This window comes from Microtus pennsylvanicus, chromosome 5, assembly GCF_037038515.1.
Source record: "Microtus pennsylvanicus isolate mMicPen1 chromosome 5, mMicPen1.hap1, whole genome shotgun sequence".
NCBI lineage: Eukaryota > Metazoa > Chordata > Mammalia > Rodentia > Cricetidae > Microtus > Microtus pennsylvanicus.
This window is the reverse complement of record NC_134583.1, coordinates 41,619,158-41,640,194: the sequence shown is the minus strand read 5'-3', so window position 1 is coordinate 41,640,194 and position 21,037 is coordinate 41,619,158. Positions and strand designations below refer to the sequence as shown.

The 21,037-nt window shown below is 49.8% G+C and overlaps 1 protein-coding gene across 6 annotated transcripts; it reads left to right on the top strand.

Moving 5' to 3' along the window:
* The first annotated feature begins 762 nt into the window (after window positions 1-762).
* On the top strand, window positions 763-19,364 carry Plekhb1 (pleckstrin homology domain containing B1). Of its 6 annotated transcripts, none has more exons than XM_075971569.1 (8): window positions 968-1,122; window positions 5,455-5,530; window positions 7,577-7,729; window positions 8,274-8,376; window positions 10,868-10,907; window positions 13,685-13,789; window positions 17,797-17,896; window positions 18,340-19,364. In XM_075971569.1, the coding sequence occupies exons 1-8, from the start codon at window positions 1,105-1,107 to the stop codon at window positions 18,474-18,476; spliced, it is 732 nt and encodes a 243-aa protein (XP_075827684.1). In that variant the 5' UTR covers window positions 968-1,104; the 3' UTR covers window positions 18,477-19,364. The 6 variants fall into 6 exon arrangements, with proteins under 6 accessions (XP_075827688.1, XP_075827684.1, XP_075827686.1 ...); XM_075971571.1 differs by lacking the exon at window positions 968-1,122 and adding an exon at window positions 4,128-4,285; XM_075971572.1 differs by lacking the exon at window positions 968-1,122 and adding an exon at window positions 4,135-4,275.
* The last annotated feature ends 1,673 nt before the right edge of the window (window positions 19,365-21,037 follow it).

Here is a 21,037-nt window from a genome sequence, read left to right as displayed (position 1 = left end):
AGCCGGTTCATCAAGCTTTGTAATCCAAACCACGGGAAGCAGTCTGAGTTTATCCCCTTGCAGGACCTGGCATCTTCAGCGGTTAACCTGCACACTTTTTTCAAGCCCACTATGGAGACTTCAAGACCAGCTTGCAGTGGCGTAAGGGGTCTCCTCCTGGTTGTTGACTCAGGTTTTTGTTTGTTTGTTTTATTTTGTTTTCTCAAGGCAACCAGAGCAGCTAGGGAGCTGCTAATGGGGAGTCAGATCACCCTACTCCCAAACCTTAATGTCCAGGAAAGCGAACTTCAAAAGGAGTGTCTAAATGAGAACTAAATTCATTATCAAAAACAGTAATAGCAATTATAACAGTGTTTCAGCAATTTAACCGGCCAAAGCTTCCAGGGATAGCTCTTTGTCTCCCTTCCTCCCCGTTTCTGTCTACTCTTTCCTCCTTCCCTCCACCTCCTGTCTCCCCTTTTTCTTCCATTCCTCTCTTTCCCTCCCTCTTTCCATCCCGGCTATAGGGAGCAGAAAAGTTAGGATTGGGTAGGTTGGGAGTATCAAGAGACTAGAGAATGAGCTGAAAGCACTGAGATGAAAAGCAGGGAGGTTTGGAAGGTGTGGTTCCTAGGACTGCCAAGAGAGGGATAAGCCGCTGGCTAAGAGGATCACATTGCACGGAAGGGCTGGAGCTCTGGGGTGGCTCCGGTCACGATTAACGAGACCTGGGAGCCAAGAAGGGAGGCTTAAGGAGCCTGGCTATACGGTCAAGGCTGGGGTGATGGGCACAGTCTTCTAGGCCTCAGAATGAACACCTTACCCTAGGGCAGAAAGTCCGCCCTGACCCTCATCCCCGTCGTCTCCCTCCCACTCTCCTCCCAATTCTATTTTGGAGACCTAGGTCAACACTACCTTGGAATCATCAGGTGACTTACCCAGGAACTGAGGGGCAGAGGAGATCCCAGTCAGGAAAGCCGGGGAGTGAACTGGACCTGAGGGCAAGTGCAGCCTCCCTGCCTCTTCCTTCAGGTAGCTCTTTCCTGATCTCCTTATCGCCGAGGCTGCAGAACAGAGCCCTACTGTTGGAACCTTCTTGGGAATGCTGCTCTGACCACAGAAACTATGAGCCCTGCAACTCCGGTAAGGAGGAGTTCTCTGGGACAGAAGGGAGTTGGGGTGGTGGCCAACAGGTGAAACTCTGGTCTCTGGCATTCCCTGTCTAATTCCACATAGCTGGGGATTTTGGACTGAGCTAGTCAAAGTAGTGACCCTAGAGAGGCAGATCCAGGCGATAAAATCTTTCTCTTCCTCAAATCCAGCCCCTGATCCAACACCACTGTGTCCTGGGACCTTGTAACCTTGTAACCTTGTAACATAGCATCCTGTCTTGAAAGTATCTCACCCAGGTAGCCACAATACCACAACGTTCAGGCTGCCACCCAATCCTTGTTATATCCTGGCAGTGCGGCGGCTTTGTCCCTTCCAATCCACATTTCCCCATCCCCCACTCATCTAAACATACTGAAGACCCTAAATTTTCTACCAGCACTTATGTAGGGTTCTTAGGTCCACACAGGGGAAATACTACTGGCCTTTAAGACTCCCCAGCCTCCTCTGGGAAGCCTTTATGAACATCTAGGGCTAAGAGGGAAACTTTCTCCTGGCTAAGCCACCCTTGCATTGATTCCTTTTCCTCCAGTCTCTTCCAGTAGACTGGGAGTCAGGGATAGACTGAGAAGGCAGGTTCCTGCTGCCCAAGAACCCTCCAAAAAACCAACCAGGACAGAGCCTGACTTCTTTCTGCTAAATACATATATGTGTATATATATATTTAATTTGTTCACAGATGTTGTGTGTGAGGTGGTTGTGAGAAATCTAATATGTAGCCCGGGATAGCTTTACCATGTAGTTTACTATGTAGTCAAGGCTAGTCTGGGATTCCCAATCCCACTAAGTCAGCCTCCCAAATGTGGACCATGACACACAGTCTTTGTTTGATTTAAGTGTAATTTCCAGTTGATTTTGTTTCCAGAGGGTATTGTGTTCTTCAGTCTGTAAAGGGGTTGGATTCTTTCATGGGACACATGGCCAAAGGTTTAAACTGGGACAAGGGTGTTCAGTCCTTTGGGCTTCAGGAGGGTATTTGTTTTCTAGAACAACACAGTTCTTTCACTGAGAGAAATTAGAGCTTCATATACAGTTTGGGAAGCACAAAGCTGCTGAATATAATTGATTTGGAAATGTCTCTGATGATTGTGGTGTGGGCTTCTCTGACATTTGATTAAATACCTCTCTCTCCCTCTCTCTCTCTCTCTCTCTCTCTCTCTCTCTCTGCATATGCTCGTGTGTGTGCACCAGTGTAACCCTGCACTTGTGGAGGTCAGAGAGAACTTGTGAGATTTGGTTCTCTCGTCCACTTTGTGGGTCTAGGGATAGAACTCAGGTAATCAGGCTTGGTGCAGGCACCTTTGTCTGTTAAGCCATCTTTTTTATTTCTTTTTGGTTTTTCAAGACAGGGTTGCCCTGGCTGTCCTGGAGCTCACTCTGTAGACCAGGCTGGCCTCGAACTCACAGAGAGCCGCCTGCTTCTGTCTCTGGAGTGCTGGGATTAAAGGCGTGTATCACCACTTCTTGATGGCCCAGAAAACTTTCTTTTCTTTGTTATAATAATTATTATTAGAAATCTTTCTATGTAGCCCAGGCTGGCCTTGGATTCCTGGGTTCTCCTGGGCTTGAGGCATCCTCTAGACTGAGACTCCAGAGTAGCTCTGAGTACAGACCACCATGGGCCATGGAAATTAGCCTTGTTTTTGTTTTTGCTTTAGTACTGGAGATGGAACCTAAGGTCCAACCTATGCTAGTCAAGCCGTCTACCACCAAGCTTTATCTCCAGTCTTCTCCTCCTCCTCTTTCTTTTCTAAATTTTGAAGTGGAGTCTAAGTTGCCCAGATTGGCCTTGAACTCATTCTGTAGCTCAGGCTGGCCTTGAACTTGTGATCCTCCTGCTCCTCAGCCTCCCAGGAATCTGGGGATTATAGATCTGTACAACCAGGCCCAGCTTCTGCTGAACTAAAGTCTTGCCCTTGAGTATCACAGAGGCAGTTTGTCCAGCAGCAATCATACTTGGCTGTAGCTCTTTGGGGCATGTCTCTTCATCTCTATCTCTCTGACTCTCTTCTCAAAATGAGACTTTAAGCTGAACATTCTTTTCATTTTCATTTAAAATTTCTTGTTTTTGAGACAAGGTCTCATTATGCAGTCCAGGAACTCTCTCTCAGATCAGACTGGTCTTGACCTTTGAGGGGCCTCCTGCCTCTTCCTCTTAAAGATTACAGGCCAGGCTTCAAGCTACACATTTCTCCCCCTCTTTTTAATATTTTTATGTGGAGGTGGGGTGAATGAGTGTACATGTGTGTGTGGAGGCAGCCACCCACCTTTCTTGAGACAACGTGGCTTAATATTCATGGTCAGGTGGGGCTGGAAGGTTGGTGAGTCCGGGGATCCACTCATCCCTTTCTCATTGGGACTGCCCTGCCAACTTGTAAAATGTGGTTCTGGGGATCTAAACTCAGTTCCGTGTCATGTTTGCAAGTGCTTTACTGACAACAGGGTTTCTCTGTGTATATCTGTGGTTGTCCTGGAACTCACTCTGTAGACCAGGCTGGCCTCAGACTCAGAGATCTGCATGCCTCTACCTCCTGAGTGCTGGATTAAGGGCTGCGCCACCACTGCCCGGCCACCCACACATTCTTAAGAGAAAGTACTTTATGTCAAGGACAGAGTGTAGGTCAGTACTTAGCAGGTCCTGGAATACATCTCTAGTACCAAAAGGGGAAATGAATTTTATGAAAAGTAAGCAAACAAATAAATGTGTTAATAGAAAATTAAGTTGGGTGTGGTGGTACACACCTGTAGTCCCAGCTGCCCAGGCAGACCATTTGAAGGGCAGGCCTGGAAAAACGGGCAGATCCTTGTTTCAAAACAGAAAAGAAGAAAATAAAAGTATATGTGTAGCCTCTTACCCCTGCTGGGTACTCTAGCCTGCACTGCTCTGCGTAGGACTGCAGACTACAAATCCCAGCTGGTCTTGGTCGTTGAATTTTTCCATGCCACGCCCCCTCCCTGGGACTGAGTTGGGACTAGAGGGCGGGGCCTGAGGGCAGCTGGGCCCCCGGCACAGCCTGGGGAGTGCAAAGCCGCGCGCTCTCCGGGGTACGCAAAGCGCCGGTGCGACTGGCTAGGGGAGCAGCTTCATCCAGTAGCGGGCCTTTGTGGCAGCAGTTTCGGCAACAGGTGTGCAGAGGTGGGTGCATCCGGGGAACTTGAGAGGCAGTGTGCTCCTGACTGTAAGGTCTGTGTCAGAGCTTGGAGAGGGGAATGAGCTAGAGGAGAAACACAAGAGGCTACGGTTTCCACTCTCGGTGTGCCAGCCCTAGTTGCGCAGGTGGGGGAAGGGCAGAGGCGCCTCTTTAAAAGGCACCTGGACTCCATCCAATCTAAGCTCCATCACATACAAGGGTGTGCCACTTGCCCTTCCCACCTCAATTCGACCACCTGTAAAATAAAGGTCTCCACTTAACAGGGCTGTCTGGGGAGGTTTGCAGTGGCAGGCAAACCCTTTTGGAATCACCTGCGTGCGCGAGGGCAGGGGTTGTCTTTAAAGACTAAACGTGCATGCCCCCCTCCCCACACAGTATTGATTCTGAGTAGGCCTGATCCTGCATAGAGTGCGGTGGTTTTTTATTTGGTTGGTTTTGGCTTTTTGAGACAGAGTAACTTTGGCTGGCATGGAACTCATTATGTAGACCAAGTTAGTTTATAATTCGCAGAGCTCTGCCTGCCTTTGTCTCCCAGTTGCTAGGATTAAAGGCTATGCCACAACACCTTATTGGCACAGCATCTTCTAAAAGCTCTTGAAGAGAAGCTGAAATGACTGGGTGTGGATCCTGGCTCCACTGCTTCGTAGTCAAGGAGGTCTATGTAGGCTGGACTTCTGCGAGCCCCAGTTTCTGGTTCTAAAACAGGAATGAAGGCAGGGATGGTTGGGAAGCTGGATGAAGGCAGAGAAGTGCTCAATGGCACAGCCCCTGTGGGGTTCCAGTGTGAAGGAGGCTCTTCTATCATGGAAATTCATTGCCCTAACTCGGACACTTTGTGCTGGTCCCATTTTCTAACACTTTATGAGCTTTTAGAATTCCTCACTCCATCCTTACTTGTCTCTTTCATAGAGCAGGGACTTAGCAAGGCCTGGCTCTCACCCCCGCCCTGTCCTATTGGGTGGCTGCCCGCTGACCCCAGTGGGACAGTGTGCCCATTCTCTACAGGAGCAGAGCCTTGTGGGGTGGGCGGAAGGTGCCTGGCCTATGTTGACAAAGACAAGCTTGCATGGTTCTAGGGAGGGTAGGGCTGGGGGCTTCATTCTCAGGAGCTGCACTGAATCGTGAAGTTTGTGTGTCCTGGCTTTTCTGACAGGTCCCACCCGACTCCACCCTGGAAAGTCCTTTTGAAGAAATGGCCCTGGTGAGGGGCGGCTGGCTGTGGAGACAGAGTGAGTGTTGCTGGGTCAAGTCCTTGTCTGCCTTGTGCCTGATTCTGGGGCGCGGTGGGAAGGAGAGACACTGCTCTACACATCATGGCAGACCTTTCTCCCTACACCAGAACCTTCTGGTCTTCTCTTCCCATTCCTGGCTGTCGTTTGAGGAACCCCCTCCGCCCCTGCATCACTAAAGCTGGGTTAGAGGCTCCCTGCATCAGCGCCCACACTGATAGTACTGCTGTTCTCACCTGTCTTATTCCCACCTCCCTGCTCAGCGCCCACACTGATAGTACCGCTGTTCTCACCTGTCTTATTCCCACCTCCCTGCTCAGCGCCCACACTGACTGATAGTACCGCTGTTCTCACCTGTCTTATTCCCACCTCCCTGCATCAGCGCCCACACTGATAGTACCGCTGTTCTCACCTGTCTTATTCCCACCTCCCTGCTCAGCGCCCACACTGATAGTACCGCTGTTCTCACCTGTCTTATTCCCACCTCCCTGCTCAGCGCCCACACTGGTAGTACCGCTGTTCTCACCTGTCTTATTCCCACCTCCCTGCTCAGTGCCCACACTGGTAGTACCGCTGTTCTCACCTGTCTTATTCCCACCTCCCTGCATCAGCGCCCACACTGATAGTACCGCTGTTCTCACCTGTCTTATTCCCACCTCCCTGCTCAGCGCCCACACTGACTGATAGTACCGCTGTTCTCACCTGTCTTATTCCCACCTCCCTGCTCAGCGCCCACACTGACTGATAGTACCGCTGTTCTCACCTGTCTTATTCCCACCTCCCTGCTCAGCGCCCACACTGATAGTACTGCTGTTCTCACCTGTCTTATTCCCACCTCCCTGCTCAGCGCCCACACTGATAGTACCGCTGTTCTCACCTGTCTTATTCCCACCTCCCTGCTCAGCGCCCACACTGACTGATAGTACCTCTGTTCTCACCTGTCTTATTCCCATCTCCCTGCTCAGCGCCCACACTGATAGTACCGCTGTTCTCACCTGTCTTATTCCCACCTCCCTGCTGAGGACCCACACTGACTGATAGTACCGCTGTTCTCACCTGTCTTATTCCCACCTCCCTTCCCCAGCCCAGACTGGCCCTAGACTCTAAGCTGCGTATTCCTTGGGGTACAAACTAAGCCTTGTGTGTCCATAGCACCCCAACCCAGGTGGGACACAGATCAAGGCCCAGACAAAGTTAGACACACCTCGTTTTCAGAGCCATAGCTCTAAGAAGCCTTCTTTTGGGGGTGTTGTGAGGCATTGAGGGAATACAAAGTTTCGTGTAGCCCTAGTTGGCCTCAAACTCACTATGTGGTCAAATATACCCTTGACCTCCTGTCTCCACTACCTGAGTGCTGGGATTACAGGCATGTATCACCATGCCTAATTCTATTTATCTTCTCTGAGATGGGTCTTACTCAGTAGTCCAGACTAGCCTTGAATTCCCTTCAGTTATCAAGTGCTGGAACTATAGATGTGAGCTTCCACACCTGACTAAGAAGCCCTCTAATGTTTTGTACATCCTGTTACCATTTTCGTTGTAAAATGTCTAGAGTCACAGTAGCCCCCCCAGTCACCCCCTCCCCCATTATCCAAACAAAGCTGTAAACTGAAGAAGAGCTGTCTTGGAGATCTTTGGGCTAGGAGCCCCCATGGTCCTTTTTCTTGTCCATTTTTAGTTCATTTGGTTTGGCAGACACCAGTCCTGTTGGGTTTTAGGACCCATGGGGAGATGCAGATCCCCCATGTGGTGCAGGAGATGGAGACAAATGATTGTAACTCAAACCAGAGATAAGAAGCAAAACAGAGGCTTCCAGCAGGGAGAGGATTTTCTCACAAGTTGGTATGAGTAGCCTGTCACAGTGGAGCCTCTACTGTGTGTCAGGGCAGTGGCTGGCAGGGATGAGAATACAGGAGAGGCCTTGTCCTCATTTTAGAAGTGATGGTGATGGGGGCAGAGCTGAGGGGATTTGGGAAGCCTATCTGGGAATCTTGCCCCAGTAAGGTCAGAGTTCAGCTTCCCCAGTGGGCCTGGAATATCCTGCAGGCTCCATCCTCCGCCGTTGGAAGAGGAATTGGTTTGCTCTGTGGTTGGACGGCACGCTGGGTTACTACCATGATGAGATGGCACAGGACGAGGAGGATCGTGTGCTTATCCACTTCAATGTCCGAGACATAAAGGTCGGCCAAGAGTGTCATGGTGAGCAGAAACAGTTCTCTGGTGGAACTCTGTCCATGGTCATGGTTTTTCCTGTATCTGAGGACTACAACTGGGAGGTTTTTGGTTGCTTCCAGAGAGCTCCCACAAACACTACTTCTGGGCCTTTGCCAACTGCAGGTCAGTTAGCTATGAGTTAAGAAACTGGTCCTTGGTTGAGTTCCTACCTGGTTAGTCCAGATAAAATACCTGCAGGTACTAGAGAGTGGACGAAGATGAATTAAGGGAGCTCAGAGAAGTGATGTAACTGACCTAGAGTTACACAGTGAATCTAATGCTTTAACCAAGACTGAAGCCATAGTAAAATACAGTAACTGAGAGACGCTCTAGGAAGCCAGTAATGCGAAAAGGTTGGAAGGGTCTGGAGGGTGCAGCAGAGTCGCAAAAAAGTATGTGGGATCAGAAGTTAGCAATGACCAGCAAACAGGACCCCAAGAAGTGAGCCCCTATCACTGGGTGTGGTTTCCTGAGGAGGGACAGCTAGGGCCTATTTCTGGAATCTTCATGTATATGTGTCTTCTTTCAGATGTGCAGCCCCCAGAGGGCAGGAGCCGAGACGGTCTGCTGACAGTGAACCTACGGGAGGGTTCACGCCTGCACCTGTGTGCAGAGACCCGGGATGATGCCATGTGAGTGGGTTCACGGGATGCGTGGAGTGGGATCTTTGACCTGAAAGGAGATTAAGGCCAGGTAACAAGGTTTTATCATATGGGCTGAGCAGAGGACAGCGATATAACTCCTGGTAATTGGCACATACACAGAGAACTCAGAAACACAGGCACACCTGCTTCCAGTGCTGGGCCCCTGACCATCAGATTTTTGGCAGCCTGTGAAGTGATCCCTTACCTGGGCTGACTGAAAGAAGCATGCATACCCAGTGGCATCTCAAAAGAGCCTCTTCGAAGAGATGCCATGGAACTCTGAGCTGAGGGCTAGGACTAGTCCTACCATCAGAAAGCAACCGGCAGTGTGCAAGCAAGGCCATCTATCCTCTGGACCATCTGTCCTCAGGGCCATCCATCCTCAGGACCATCCTCAGGACCATCCATCCTCAGGACCATCCATCCTCAGGACCATCCATCCTCAGGACCATCTATCCTCAGGATCATCCATCCTCAGGACCATCCATCCTCAGGACCATCCATCCTCAGGACCATCCATCCTCAGGACCATCCATCCTCAGGACCATCCATCCTCAGGGCCATCCATCCTCAGGGCCATCCATCCTCAGGATCATCCATCCTCAGGACCATCCATCCTCAGGACCATCCATCCTCAGGACCATCCATCCTCAGGACCATCCATCCCCAGGATCATCCATCCTCAGGGCCATCCATCCTCAGGATCATCCATCCTCAGGATCATCTATCCTCAGGACCATCCATCCTCAAGATCATCCATCCTCAGGACCATCCATCCTCAGGATCATCCATCCTCAGGGCCGTCTATCCTCAGGACCATCCATCCTCAGGACCATCCATCCTCAGGACCATCCATCCTCAGGACCATCCATCCTCAGGACCATCTATCCTCAGGATCATCCATCCTCAGGATCATCCATCCTCAGGGCCATCCATCCTCAGGATCATCTATCCTCAGGATCATCCATCCTCAGGACCATCCATCCTCAGGACCATCTATCCTCAGGACCGTCTATCCTCAGGGCCGTCTATCCTCAGGACCATCCATCCTCAGGACCATTTATCCTCAGGATCATCCATCCTCAGGATCATCCATCCTCAGGATCATCCATCCTCAGGACCATCTATCCTCAGGGCCATCTATCCTCAGGACCATCCATCCTCAGGACCATCCATCCTCAGGACCATCCATCCTCAGGACCATCCATCCTCAGGATCATCCATCCTCAGGACCATCCATCCTCAGGACCATCCATCCTCAGGACCATCTATCCTCAGGGCCATCTATCCTCAGGGCCGTCTATCCTCAGGGCCGTCTATCCTCAGGATCATCCATCCTCAGGACCATCCATCCTCAGGATCATCCATCCTCAGGATCATCCATCCTCAGGGCCATCCATCCTCAGGACCATCCATCCTCAGGACCATCCATCCTCAGGACCATCCATCCTCAGGACCATCCATCCTCAGGACCATCCATCCTCAGGACCATCCATCCTCAGGACCATCCATCCTCAGGACCATCCATCCTCAGGACCATCCATCCTCAGGACCATCCATCCTCAGGACCATCCATCCTCAGGACCATCCATCCTCAGGACCATCCATCCTCAGGACCATCCATCCTCAGGATCATCCATCCTCAGGACCATCCATCCTCAGGACCATCCATCCTCAGGACCATCCATCCTCAGGATCATCCATCCTCAGGACCATCCATCCTCAGGACCATCTATCCTCAGGGCCATCTCCATCCCCTTACATTCTTTCTCTTCCCACCCTCAGTCTGAACAGCAGGGCCTCTGCCTAGAGAAGAAGGAAAGAGATGGGTGTGTGTTTGGGGGACAATCAAGATCTGGGCAGATAGCATAGAGCTGCCTTGTCCACCCCAGCCAGATGCCATGACAATCAACAAAGGCCCAATTGTCCGGTATTCACTGGGCATTCTGGAGGCTTGGGCCGTGATTTGGGAAACTGTGCAAGTCAGAATGTGGAGATGGGCTGCAGGCAGAGCATCACTCAGACATGCAAGACTCAGAAGGCGCCTAAGATGCCCCCCCAGCTCAACTGGGACAAATGAGGGGAAGAGGCTGGACTAAGAGTTATTAGCTCGCCAGGTAGTTGTGGTACACACCTGTAATCCTAGCACTCGGGAAGCAGAGGCAGGCAGATCTATGCACTTGAGGTCAGCATGGTCTACAGAGAGAGTTCCAGGACAGTCAAAGATACAGAGAGAAACCCTGTCTCATAAAAACAAAAACAACAAAAAACAAACAAAAAACCAAACTCAACCAATAACAGTTGTTGCTTACCTCAGGGCCCATCCATGTGTCCAGGACAGCAGAGCAATTGCTTTGTCTCCCTGAGAGTTGGGAGAGGTGGGGGCCGGCCGGGTTGGGGGTGAGCATCTACAAGGTGGGAGCCCCATATGTCTACCCTGCAAATCTTTCCTCATGATTCGGTGCGTTTTGCTTTGCAGAGCATGGAAGACAGCACTGCTGGAGGCGAATTCCACCCCGGTGAGCCCCTCTCTTCTCCTCTCCATCCCACATGCCATGGAATCATGGGTCACTCAGACTCGGTCTCTGCCTGTCAGTTCAGTCTAGGATGGAGAGATTCCTGCAGACTCAGCCCTCTGGAGTACCCTGTGGAGAAGGGAGGAGTCAGCAGGAGGGAGGGAGAGAAGCCTCCAGGAGGACTCACTGGAGGGTTGCATAGAAGCTAGAAAAGAGGGATGCATGTGTTATCATACCTCTCAGAACGGTCCTGTGAGGAGAGAGGAGTTAGTGTTCCCTCTCTGCAGATGGTTAAGGTTGAGGCTCATTCATCTACAACAGATATGCATCTTACGGTGTGTTGGGCACCATGCCAGGGGTCAGGGACTGGAAGTAAACCAAGGGATGTAGGCTCTACCTTCCTGCACTCAGTCTAGAAGGAGCCAGATATAAGACAACTAATTAATTAATGATTCCATTGTGATATTAGCTACCGCTCTGGCAGAGGCATTCAGTATGTGACCCTTTTGGTGGTCTGATCCAGATGTGAATTCATTTGAAGATGAGACTTGAAGGATAAATATAAATCGGGTGAAAGGTGGGGCTATGGTGAAGGAAACAGCTTTCCAAGGGGACCAGTACGTGCAAAGGCCTGAAAGAGTTAATTGTCAGATTGGCTGACGCCCAGAGAATGGTGTGAGGGGGAGGAGGACAGCTGGGGATTCAGGCCTGTGCCTTGTGTTAAGAATATTGGTGGTCATTATTATTATTATTATTATTTTTACTTAGAGTATCACTTTGAATCTCAGGCTGGCCTTGAACTCATGCAGCCCAGACTGACCTCAAATTTGTAGTGATTCTTCTGTCTCAGCTTTCCAAGTGCTAGAATTACAGGCATAAATAGCCATGCCTTGCCCTAAGAATACTGGTGTCTGCTAAGAACACCAGTAAACCATTGACAGTCTTTAAGCAAAAGGAAAGAATGGGCTGACCAGATCACATCTGTCTTTTTGCTAATTTACTTATATGTGTGGTGTGCCCATGTATTTGTGGGTGTGCACAGATGTGTAGAGACCAGAGGGCAACCTTCCTCAACGCCATCCCTTTATTGTTTTGGTTTTTCATTTTTGGAGACAGGGTTTCTCTGTGTAACAGCCCTAGCTGTCCTGGGACTCCCTCTGTAGACCAGGCTGGCCTTGAAGCCTCCCTCAGCCATCGCCTTATTTTGTGACAGGGCTTGCTGGGACCTGAGGCTCACCCGTTTACTTAGGCTGGCTAGTCAACAAGCCCCAGGGATCCTCCTGTGTTTGCCATCACATGCCACCATGCCTGCTTTTTACATGGATTCTAGGGGTGAAAGTCAGGTTCTTTGCTAACTTAGCCTTCGCTACAGTGCCAGATTTGTATTTTCAAAAAGCTGTCCCGGAACTGGTGGAACAGTGTGTGCTTGTGATCCAGCACTTTGGAGGCAGAGACAAGACAACTCCAAAGTTGGGGTCAGCCTGGACCAGAGAGCCAGACTCTGTCTCAAAAACAATCACAAAATGGCAGGCTGCTAGGGAGGGAGAGTGAATACTCAGGGACCAGTTAGCTGGAGCCAGTCTCCCTGCAGCAGGCTGCAGATCTGGGTTAAGTCTTGCTGGCTGACAGACTGAGGAATGCAGGTGAGAGTGCCTAGTGGTTGGTGAGAGCTTGAAGCATTGCCCGAGGCTCCCTGTGGGCTCTCTCACCTGGAGAGTGTCCACTGGCAAGTTATGCCATTTCATCCTCCAACAAGGACTGGGGTTGGCAGCAGTTGGTATATTAACCCACTTTACAGACAGGGAAACCAAGGTTTAGAAAGGGGAAATGGCTCTTTCAGAGTCTCACAATCTTAAGTCACTGGAGACTTGGTAGGGAAGACAGATGCGTGAGTGCATGTTTGTAAACGTTAAGGGCTGGAATCTGGCCTGGTTGGAAGGTTTACCATGGAGGGAGTGGCATTACAGAGACGACCTCTGAGCCCATCAGGGTCACGTCGTGAAGGGTTTCGAAGTCTAGTTGGAGGAATAGCCTTTTCCTGACACTGAGGTCAGCCATTGGGGGCTGCCTTGGGTTTTCAAGTGGGAGGTGGTTGTGAGAAGCTAGAAGGAAGACCAAGAATCATCAGAGGGAAGGAGCCAGGTTGGCTAACCACCCTCTGAGCTCCAAAGCCCCCCCCCAGCAGGGCCAGTCAGTGATACTGAAGACAGCAGGAGGGAGATGAGGGCTGACGGCTCTGCAGGTTGTGATTCTAAGATGCTGTCCTTCTCCTCTGCCTGTCCACCTGCCTGCTGTACTTACCCCTCACCTCACCTCACCTCGTCTTCCATGTCCCCTCTCTTTGCTTCCTGGCTTTTTTAGGGTTGGTGCTTGTGTTTGTTTTTGTATTTCTGTCTGTCTGTATGTTCACATCTGTGTCTGTGGGCTTCTCTGTCCCTGAGGCTATGCAGGAGTGGCCTGTGTTATGTGCCTCCCTCCCCTATTCTTGGAAGAGGCTCATAAGGAGGATATACTCACAGATGAAGCTAGAACTGTGGGGTAAAGAGACTGGGATCCCATGTGCTTGAAACCAGGTGGTGGGGGAGGGGGAGCTAGAAGGAGGCCATTGCTCCTTTTTTCGTGAGTAACTGACACCCCTTACTCCATCTCTGACCCACTCCCAGCACATGAACAGCTGGCTCAGGACTCCCACAGGGGTAACATCTCCTAGTCTCTTACGGTGTAAAGGGCATCTGACATCTCCCTCCCTCTCCCTTCTTGGGTTTCTGTGGCTGGAGCAGGCCCCAGCTGGAGCCACCGTCCCACCCAGGAGCCGTCGGGTTTGTCCTAAGGTCAGGTGTACGACCCTCTCTTGGAACCCCTGTAAGGTTGAGAGGCGGATCTGGGTAAGTGCAAGCTCAGTCATTCTGCCTCCTTTCTGGCCATCAGGATGAGCCTCCAAAGTTACCTGTCTCATCCCTTTCCTGTCCATGGACATCAATGGCTCCCCTTTCCTCACTGGACCACAGCTGCCTTTCAAGGCCTATGGCATCCTCCAGCTTTGCTCTGCCCTCCGCTGCAGCTGCTGTAATTCTCACCTACTGATACTCACACTGTCCTCTGTTGCCCAAACCCTTAGCTTCTTCTCATCCTTGAAGAACTGCCTCAAAGGCTGCCACCTTCCCAGAACTTCAGGCACTCAGGGCATAGTCCACTGTCACTGGTTCTTAGCACTGGCTTCATTTTACCTGGCCTCAGAGTCACTTTATTCCTGTTTGCTTCGACCCTCTGAAACGGGAACTTCCTCCAAGGAAAGGACTAAATGGTTCTGCCCAGTGAAACCCAGCACAGGGCTGGGTGTTCAGTGATGGGAACAGTCTTAGGAAGGGAGTGGATCTGTTCTTGGCCTGGAGGTTTCTTGGAATCAGGATGTAGTAGTTTTCTTCTTCCTCCCGCTCCTCTTCCCTCCCCTCCTCTAAGATTTTATTATGTATGCAGTGTTCTACCTGCACGTCTGCCTGCAGGCCAGAAGAGGGCACCAGATCTCATTACAGATGGTTGTGAGCCACCATGTGGTTGCTGGGAGTTAAACTCAGGACCTCTGGAAGAGCAGCCATTGCTCTTAACTGCTGAGCCATCTCTCCAGCCCTTATTTACTTTTCTTATCATGACCAAACACCTCCCAAGAAGCAATTTAAGCAATGAGGGATTTATGCTGGTTCATAGTTTGGGATTACACTCCTTCACCTGTGAATGAGGCTGCTTGCTCACATTCAGCCAGAGAAAGGGAAATAAATACTAGTGTCCAGCTCTTTCATTTCCCTTCTGTTTAGCCTGAAACTCAAACCCATCTTTAATGGGGGGGGGGGTCCCCTCTCATCCTTAGTTAGGTCTCTGGAAATAGCACAGACACGCCCAGAGGTGTGTCTCCTGAGTTCAGTCAGGCCGGCAATGAAGACCAGCTCACAGGTTCTGGGCCTCAACTCTTTCTGTCCCCAGGGCTTAGCAGAGCACCTGGTCTAGTGCTATGTGACATGGGAGCTTGTGGAAGTATATGGTCAGCTGTACTCTTTTTACCTGGTCTAGTGCTATGTGACATGAAGTATATGGTCAGCTGCACTCTTTTCTTGCTCATTGATGCTGTGTTTTAGAATTGCTTAGGGACTTACATGACAGCAACAAATGTTGGTTTCCTTTATGTGCCTCCTAAGTCTGGGGTGGGGCCTAGGAACTGTAATATAAATGCATATAAATATTTTATGGTGCCAGGAATTGAACTTGGAGCGTAACACGTTAGGTAAATACTGCTTTTTTTGTTTTTTGTTTTTCAAGACAGTAGCTTTGGAGCCTGTCCTGGAACTTGCTCTTTAGACCAGGCTGGTCTCGAACTCACAGAGATCCACCTGTCTCAGCCTCCCAAGTGCTGTTTGTAATACTGAACTATATATACTCCTAGAGTCAGGTTTGTGTCTCAGTGGTGGAGTACATGCTTAGCATGTGTGAGGCTCTGGGTTGATCCCCAGCTCTGGGGATTGGGTGAGGCTTCTGGTGATTGTGGCATGCCGAACTGAGTGAGCCCTGAAGTACCTGACCAATAGATGTAGTTTTTCTGGAGTTTCCCAGGATAATGAGAAACATGCTCCGAGAGGTTACTTAGCTTCATCAATGTTGCTCAGTTTACCAGAGAGGCCTGGAACCGCAAGTACAAGGCCTAAAAACTGGATTGAAAGACCACAAACCTAAGTACACAACAGTTTTAGATGAGGCCAGGAGGTTGTTTACATGTCACTCACTGGTTGGGCAGCACCGTCTCTGCCCACAGAGGCTGTTTCTGGGGTGACCTGCCTGTTGCCAGGTGCTGTTTTCTTTTGGGCATCCCAGAGCTGGAGGGTAGGGACAGGGGCCCTGGAGAGGCATGAGGTTGTATTTTCCACCCACTCTGGATCCTTATAGAGGCCAGCTTACTGAAGCTTCAGGGCAGGCACATGTAATGTTGATTGCCCGTCCGTCCACTTTAAGAATCCTTCAGTCTTCTCGAGTCTGACTTTTCTCCCCAACAATTCCTTTGAAAAACACCCCTCCCCACCAAGATCACTCTAGTGTCCAGGTTGTTAAAGCCAATGGCTTACTCTCCCGGCATTGGCCCGCAGGTTGTCAGAAGAGCTATTGAGAAGGTAAAACTCTGAGACCTGGTGTGAAAGGCAACATCCCAGGAGAGAAAATTCTGTGTTTGGTGGTATATGCCTATAATCCCAATACCCAGGAACCAAAGCAGGAATATTGTGAGTTCAAAGGTAGCTTGGGCTGTGTATCAAACACCTCTTCCCAAAGGGCAAAGGTTCTATAGCCAGGCTTAGTGGTGTCTTCCTGTAACCCCAGTACCCGGGATGTAGAGGTAGGAAGAACAGAAGGTCATTGTCACCCTCATCTATACAGTGAGTTCAAGGCCAAACTAGGTTGCATTCAAAATCCTGTTTCAAAAATGGAGTGACGCCTCCGTCAGGAAAGCTGTTGCCATGAAAGCATGAGAACCTGAGTTAGATCCCAGCACCCATGTAGAAACAGCAACAGCAATGTTATGTACAATCTCAGTGCCAGGGAGGTTGAGATAGGAGAATGCTGGCCTGGCAGTTCGGTTCGGGTTAACCAGCAAGTTCCAAGTTCCTATCTCAACAATAAAGTGGAAAGTAAGAAAGGCATCTTGCATCAACCTCTGACTACAGGCACACATGCATCCCCACACACAAAAGGGTAAAAAGGAGAAGGAACCCCTTAATCAAGGTGCCCACATGACTTCTTGGCTCGAGTGCACAGTGCTGGCATTTAGACAAGGACATTTCCACCAAGAACAGGGCTGTGAGGTGGGGAATAGCACAGTCCATATGTGTTAGTAAAGTTGGACACATACAAACCTTTTCTTCTGTTTTTGTTTTTCAAGACAGGGTTTTTTTGGGTAGCCTTGGCTATCCTCTGGCCTCAAACTCACCTGTTTCTGCCTCCCGTGTGCTGGGATTAAAGGCGTGCACCACCACCACCACAGGCTGGAACTTCTAAAGAGAGTTGCCATCCTGGTGTAAAGCCTTCTTGTGTGAGCGACACAAGGGGGCTAAAAGGGAAGGTCCCAGGAGACAAGGCGGCCGTGATCCCCTTCAGGTCTGCTACCCCATAGGTCAGGCTTGGCAGTTACTGCTAATCATGAATGTATTTGCTGACTCCTGTCAGGCACTATTCCCTGCTAGTGATATAAGCTGAGGGCTTTGTCCTGAAGTGGTCCACATCTGAGGAGCAGGCTGGAAAGGTGAAGACAAAGGATAAGGAGGGAACTATCATGACACAGAGAGCCCAGGAGGGCTTCCTGGAGAGGGTGATTTTTGAGCTAGGCTCTGGAAGGTTGGAAGAAACCTAAAGGGGCAGGCAGCACTCCCAGCTTCCCTGTGCCTCAGCCCACAGCGCTGGGTACTATGCAGACAGCACTGGCTGTCTCTAAGGACATCTCCCTTGGGACCCACTCTGTAGTAGAAACTGGATGTTACTTCAATTCCTTCTTCTCCCTACTCTTCCTTTCCTTTGCCCCAGTCCTCCTTTAATTCTTGCCTACGGCTTGGCCATAGTTCTCTTCCTGTGGCTAGGAGAGTAATCAGGCTTCTCCAAGTGAGAGGAACTGTAGAGTTGTTGGACCTATAAAGGAGATTTGGGAGCCACGGAAAATTTGAGCCATGTAGGAAGCCAGAGTAAGTGAAAAGGCGTCATTGGGAGCGAGATGTAAAGGCTGAGTTTTAGAGAAGGGTCATGGATTCTATGGGGGAGGTAGTACCTTTTCCTTTAGCTTCCTGGTGCCTGGGGAGGAGGGTGGCTACAGGACCAAACCCAGACCAGGAAGTTCCTGGGCATTTGACCTGACTGGACTTCCCAGGTACGCGTCTACAGCCCGTATCAAGACTACTATGAGGTGGTGCCCCCCAACGCGCATGAGGCAACATATGTCCGCAGCTACTATGGGCCTTCTTATGCAGGTAAGTGCCCATTACAGTCCTGCACCAAACCTTGTCCACGACCCACCAGAGAAGACTAAGCTTCACTAGGCTCTTAGGGCACACGTATCTTCCAAATCCCACTAGCAGGACTCTGGATCACTATTCCCTCTCTCATCTCCCAGCCCCCCAGGGCCCGATCCACCCAGCCAGATTTCTCAGCAATGACATTCCTGTGCTGCTGGCGACCCCAGGTGGCTATTGCAGGAATGGCAATGACCTCCTCCTATTCCCAAGGTCTGGGTTACTGGTGCCCATCCCCTAGGGATCCTGAGGTTTCCTGTAGCCCCCAGCCCCACGGTGCACTCAAAGTCTCAGCTCCTCTGACTGGGGAGCAGAATGAGTTTACAGTTCCATACCTTAATGCGGGGTTGGATTAGGGACACAGGGGTTGACCCTAACTAACCCTTTGGCTCTTCTTACAGGCCCTAGTGTGACACACGTGATAGTGAGGGAGGATCCTTGCTACAGCGCGGGCGCCCCTTTGGCCATGGGCATGCTTGCTGGGGCTGCCACAGGTGCTGCTCTTGGTTCTCTCATGTGGTCGCCTTGCTGGTTCTGAGCCCTGAACATAGAACACAAAAGATGCTTTTCTTCGTGGACTACCCATTTAAACCCTCATTCTGACCTTTCCCTCTGTTAAGCTCTCTACGCCTGGCCCACTCCACCACTTATCCTCCTTCCCTCTCAGAGGAAGCTAACATCTCAGGCAAGACTTGGCCGAAATCCTCACCCCTATTGCCAGACACCCCCATAAATCACAAACAGATCTATTTCTTCTAGATACAGCAAACATGACTTCATTTAGCTACAAGTGTCTGAGGGATGGCTATCACAAGAAAAAACAACAAAGCTACAGTTATCAGTCTGACTAGGACACATGCAAGGAGTAAGGCTGGGTGCTGCTGGCAGCAAGAAAGGGCAGAGAACATCCTTACGTCCAAAGAATCAACACAGTTGGCTTGGTACTGAGGCAGGGTTTGGACTGTAGTGTCCTCCAGGCTAAGGAGCTTGCTTGATAAAGGTGATGGAGCTCTTTATGGAGGAAAGTTTTATGATTTCAACTATCATGAATATCTTGCCTGTTTTGTTAGTACTAGCACATATCCTTACTCCACACACCAAGTTGTTTTCATTAGGAAATGCCTTTCTGATCCCATGAGCTCAGTTCTATTGCTGTGACTGTTACCATCTGCAGCTTTTTCTCTTCCTTTACTCTGGCCCACTTTGGCACCAGCATGGGGAACTCATGTGCCTGCCTTGTAGGTGGCAAGCCATCTCTCCATTTGTTCCTGGTTCCAGACTCTTCCACTACCCTGTCCCAGTTGCCAATAGAAAAGCTAAAATCCCTGGCCCCAGTGGGCAGAGTATCCACTAAAGTTCCCTGTAGATGAGAAGGGCTCCGTTGGCCCTGCTGCAGATACTAATAAAGACGTGACTGGTCCCAGAACTGGCTCTGCTTGCTTTGTTCCTCCAGGGGAGGTTTCATCAGGACATCTCTGTGACCCACTGATAAAATGGGTCTGATAAAATGTATTATGAAGTTAGATGGAATTGGTAACAGCACGTGAGCTGAACAATTTTGGACAACTCATTTCTAGACCTTGCTTTCCCTACCCATAACATGGCAGATGGAAGCTGGCCTTATCTGAAGACTCAAAGGAGAGGCTATGCCAGGGTTTCTGTTCTATGCTCTGAGTTAATGGATAATCCAGAGATGGCACTGAGACCTCTGATGTTGGAATATTTGTGTGCACACACCAGGTCAGAGGTCAACAGCCAGAGAGTCTTTATCAATCTTCACCTTATTTTTGAGATTTCTCATGGGTTTGCTAAACTGACTGGCCCGTAATCCTCAGGGATCCCCTTGCCTCTGCCTTCCCATGGCTGAGATTAAAGGTTCATGCTGTGGCACTCAGCTTTTTACTTGAGTGCTGGATCCTGATGTTTGTGTGACAAGGACTCTGCTGACTGGGATATCTTCTTAGTTACCAAGCATTAGAACTGTTTCCACAGTAGCTTCCCCACCTAAGTAGAACCAATTAATTCTTGTCATAGAAACCTGGTGGCCACAGACACATAGAACCTGCATCAGGCTTCTGGAAGCTGACAAATAGCAGAAATAGTTGCAAGAACTGATTTAAAGCCATAGGAAAACACAGGGCAGCCAGGCCTGGATGCTAGATTCCGGAATTGAGAATGACTCTATGTTGTGGGATATCTGTACACTGTGTCAAAGTGTATTGCTGTGACCATTGTAATAAAAACCTGAATGGCTAAAAGTTAGGCAGTTAGTATAGGTGGGCCTTCAGGGCAGAGAGAGAACTCTGGAAAAAAACAGAGTTGTCATGACTAAGAGGAGACATGGAAGAAGCAGGATGGGTGGTATGAGACAGAACTACGTTAATTTAAGTTGTTAAAGCTAGTGGGACAAGCCTAAGCCACGGCCAAGCTTTCATAAGTCTTTGTGTTGTTATTTGGGAGCTGGTGGCCCAAAGAAAAATCCAACTACAACCATCTATCAGGTTGAGCAGAGGGGGCAATTCTTGCACTGAAGAGTTCCATAAACCACAGGACCTTTCATTGCAGTTCCTTACCTGTGTTCATCCACTCCTCTTTCTCACGGCAACTGTAGTGCACTAAGTTCTCTGGCCCGTGGCTTCTATATTTTTGTTAACGGGACAGGAGAGTTAGATGTGGCTAACAAAGACAGGGATTTCCTTTGTTCTACAAATGGCCAGAGAGTAAATACTTCAGACTGTGAGGTCCTAAGAACTGCTTTAGTGTTGTCATCCAGGCAGTGGTAGAACTGGGAGGCAGAGGCAGGAGGATCTCTGTGAGTTAAAGGCCAGCCTGGTCTACAGAGTAAGTTCCAGGACTGGTTTCATAGCTACTGGGAAACCCTGTCTTGAAAAACAAAAAGAACTATTTTAAGTGTTCAATTGTACCTTAATGGTTTCAAAGTATTCCTGAGTTCCAGTAAAGCTTATTTATTTTTAGCCCTTTGAGACAGGGTTTCTCTGTGTGACTCTAGCTGTGCTGAACTCTGTAGACCAGGCTGTCCCTTGAACTCAGGATCAACTTGCTTCTGCCTCCTGAATGCTGAGATTAAAGGCATGTGCC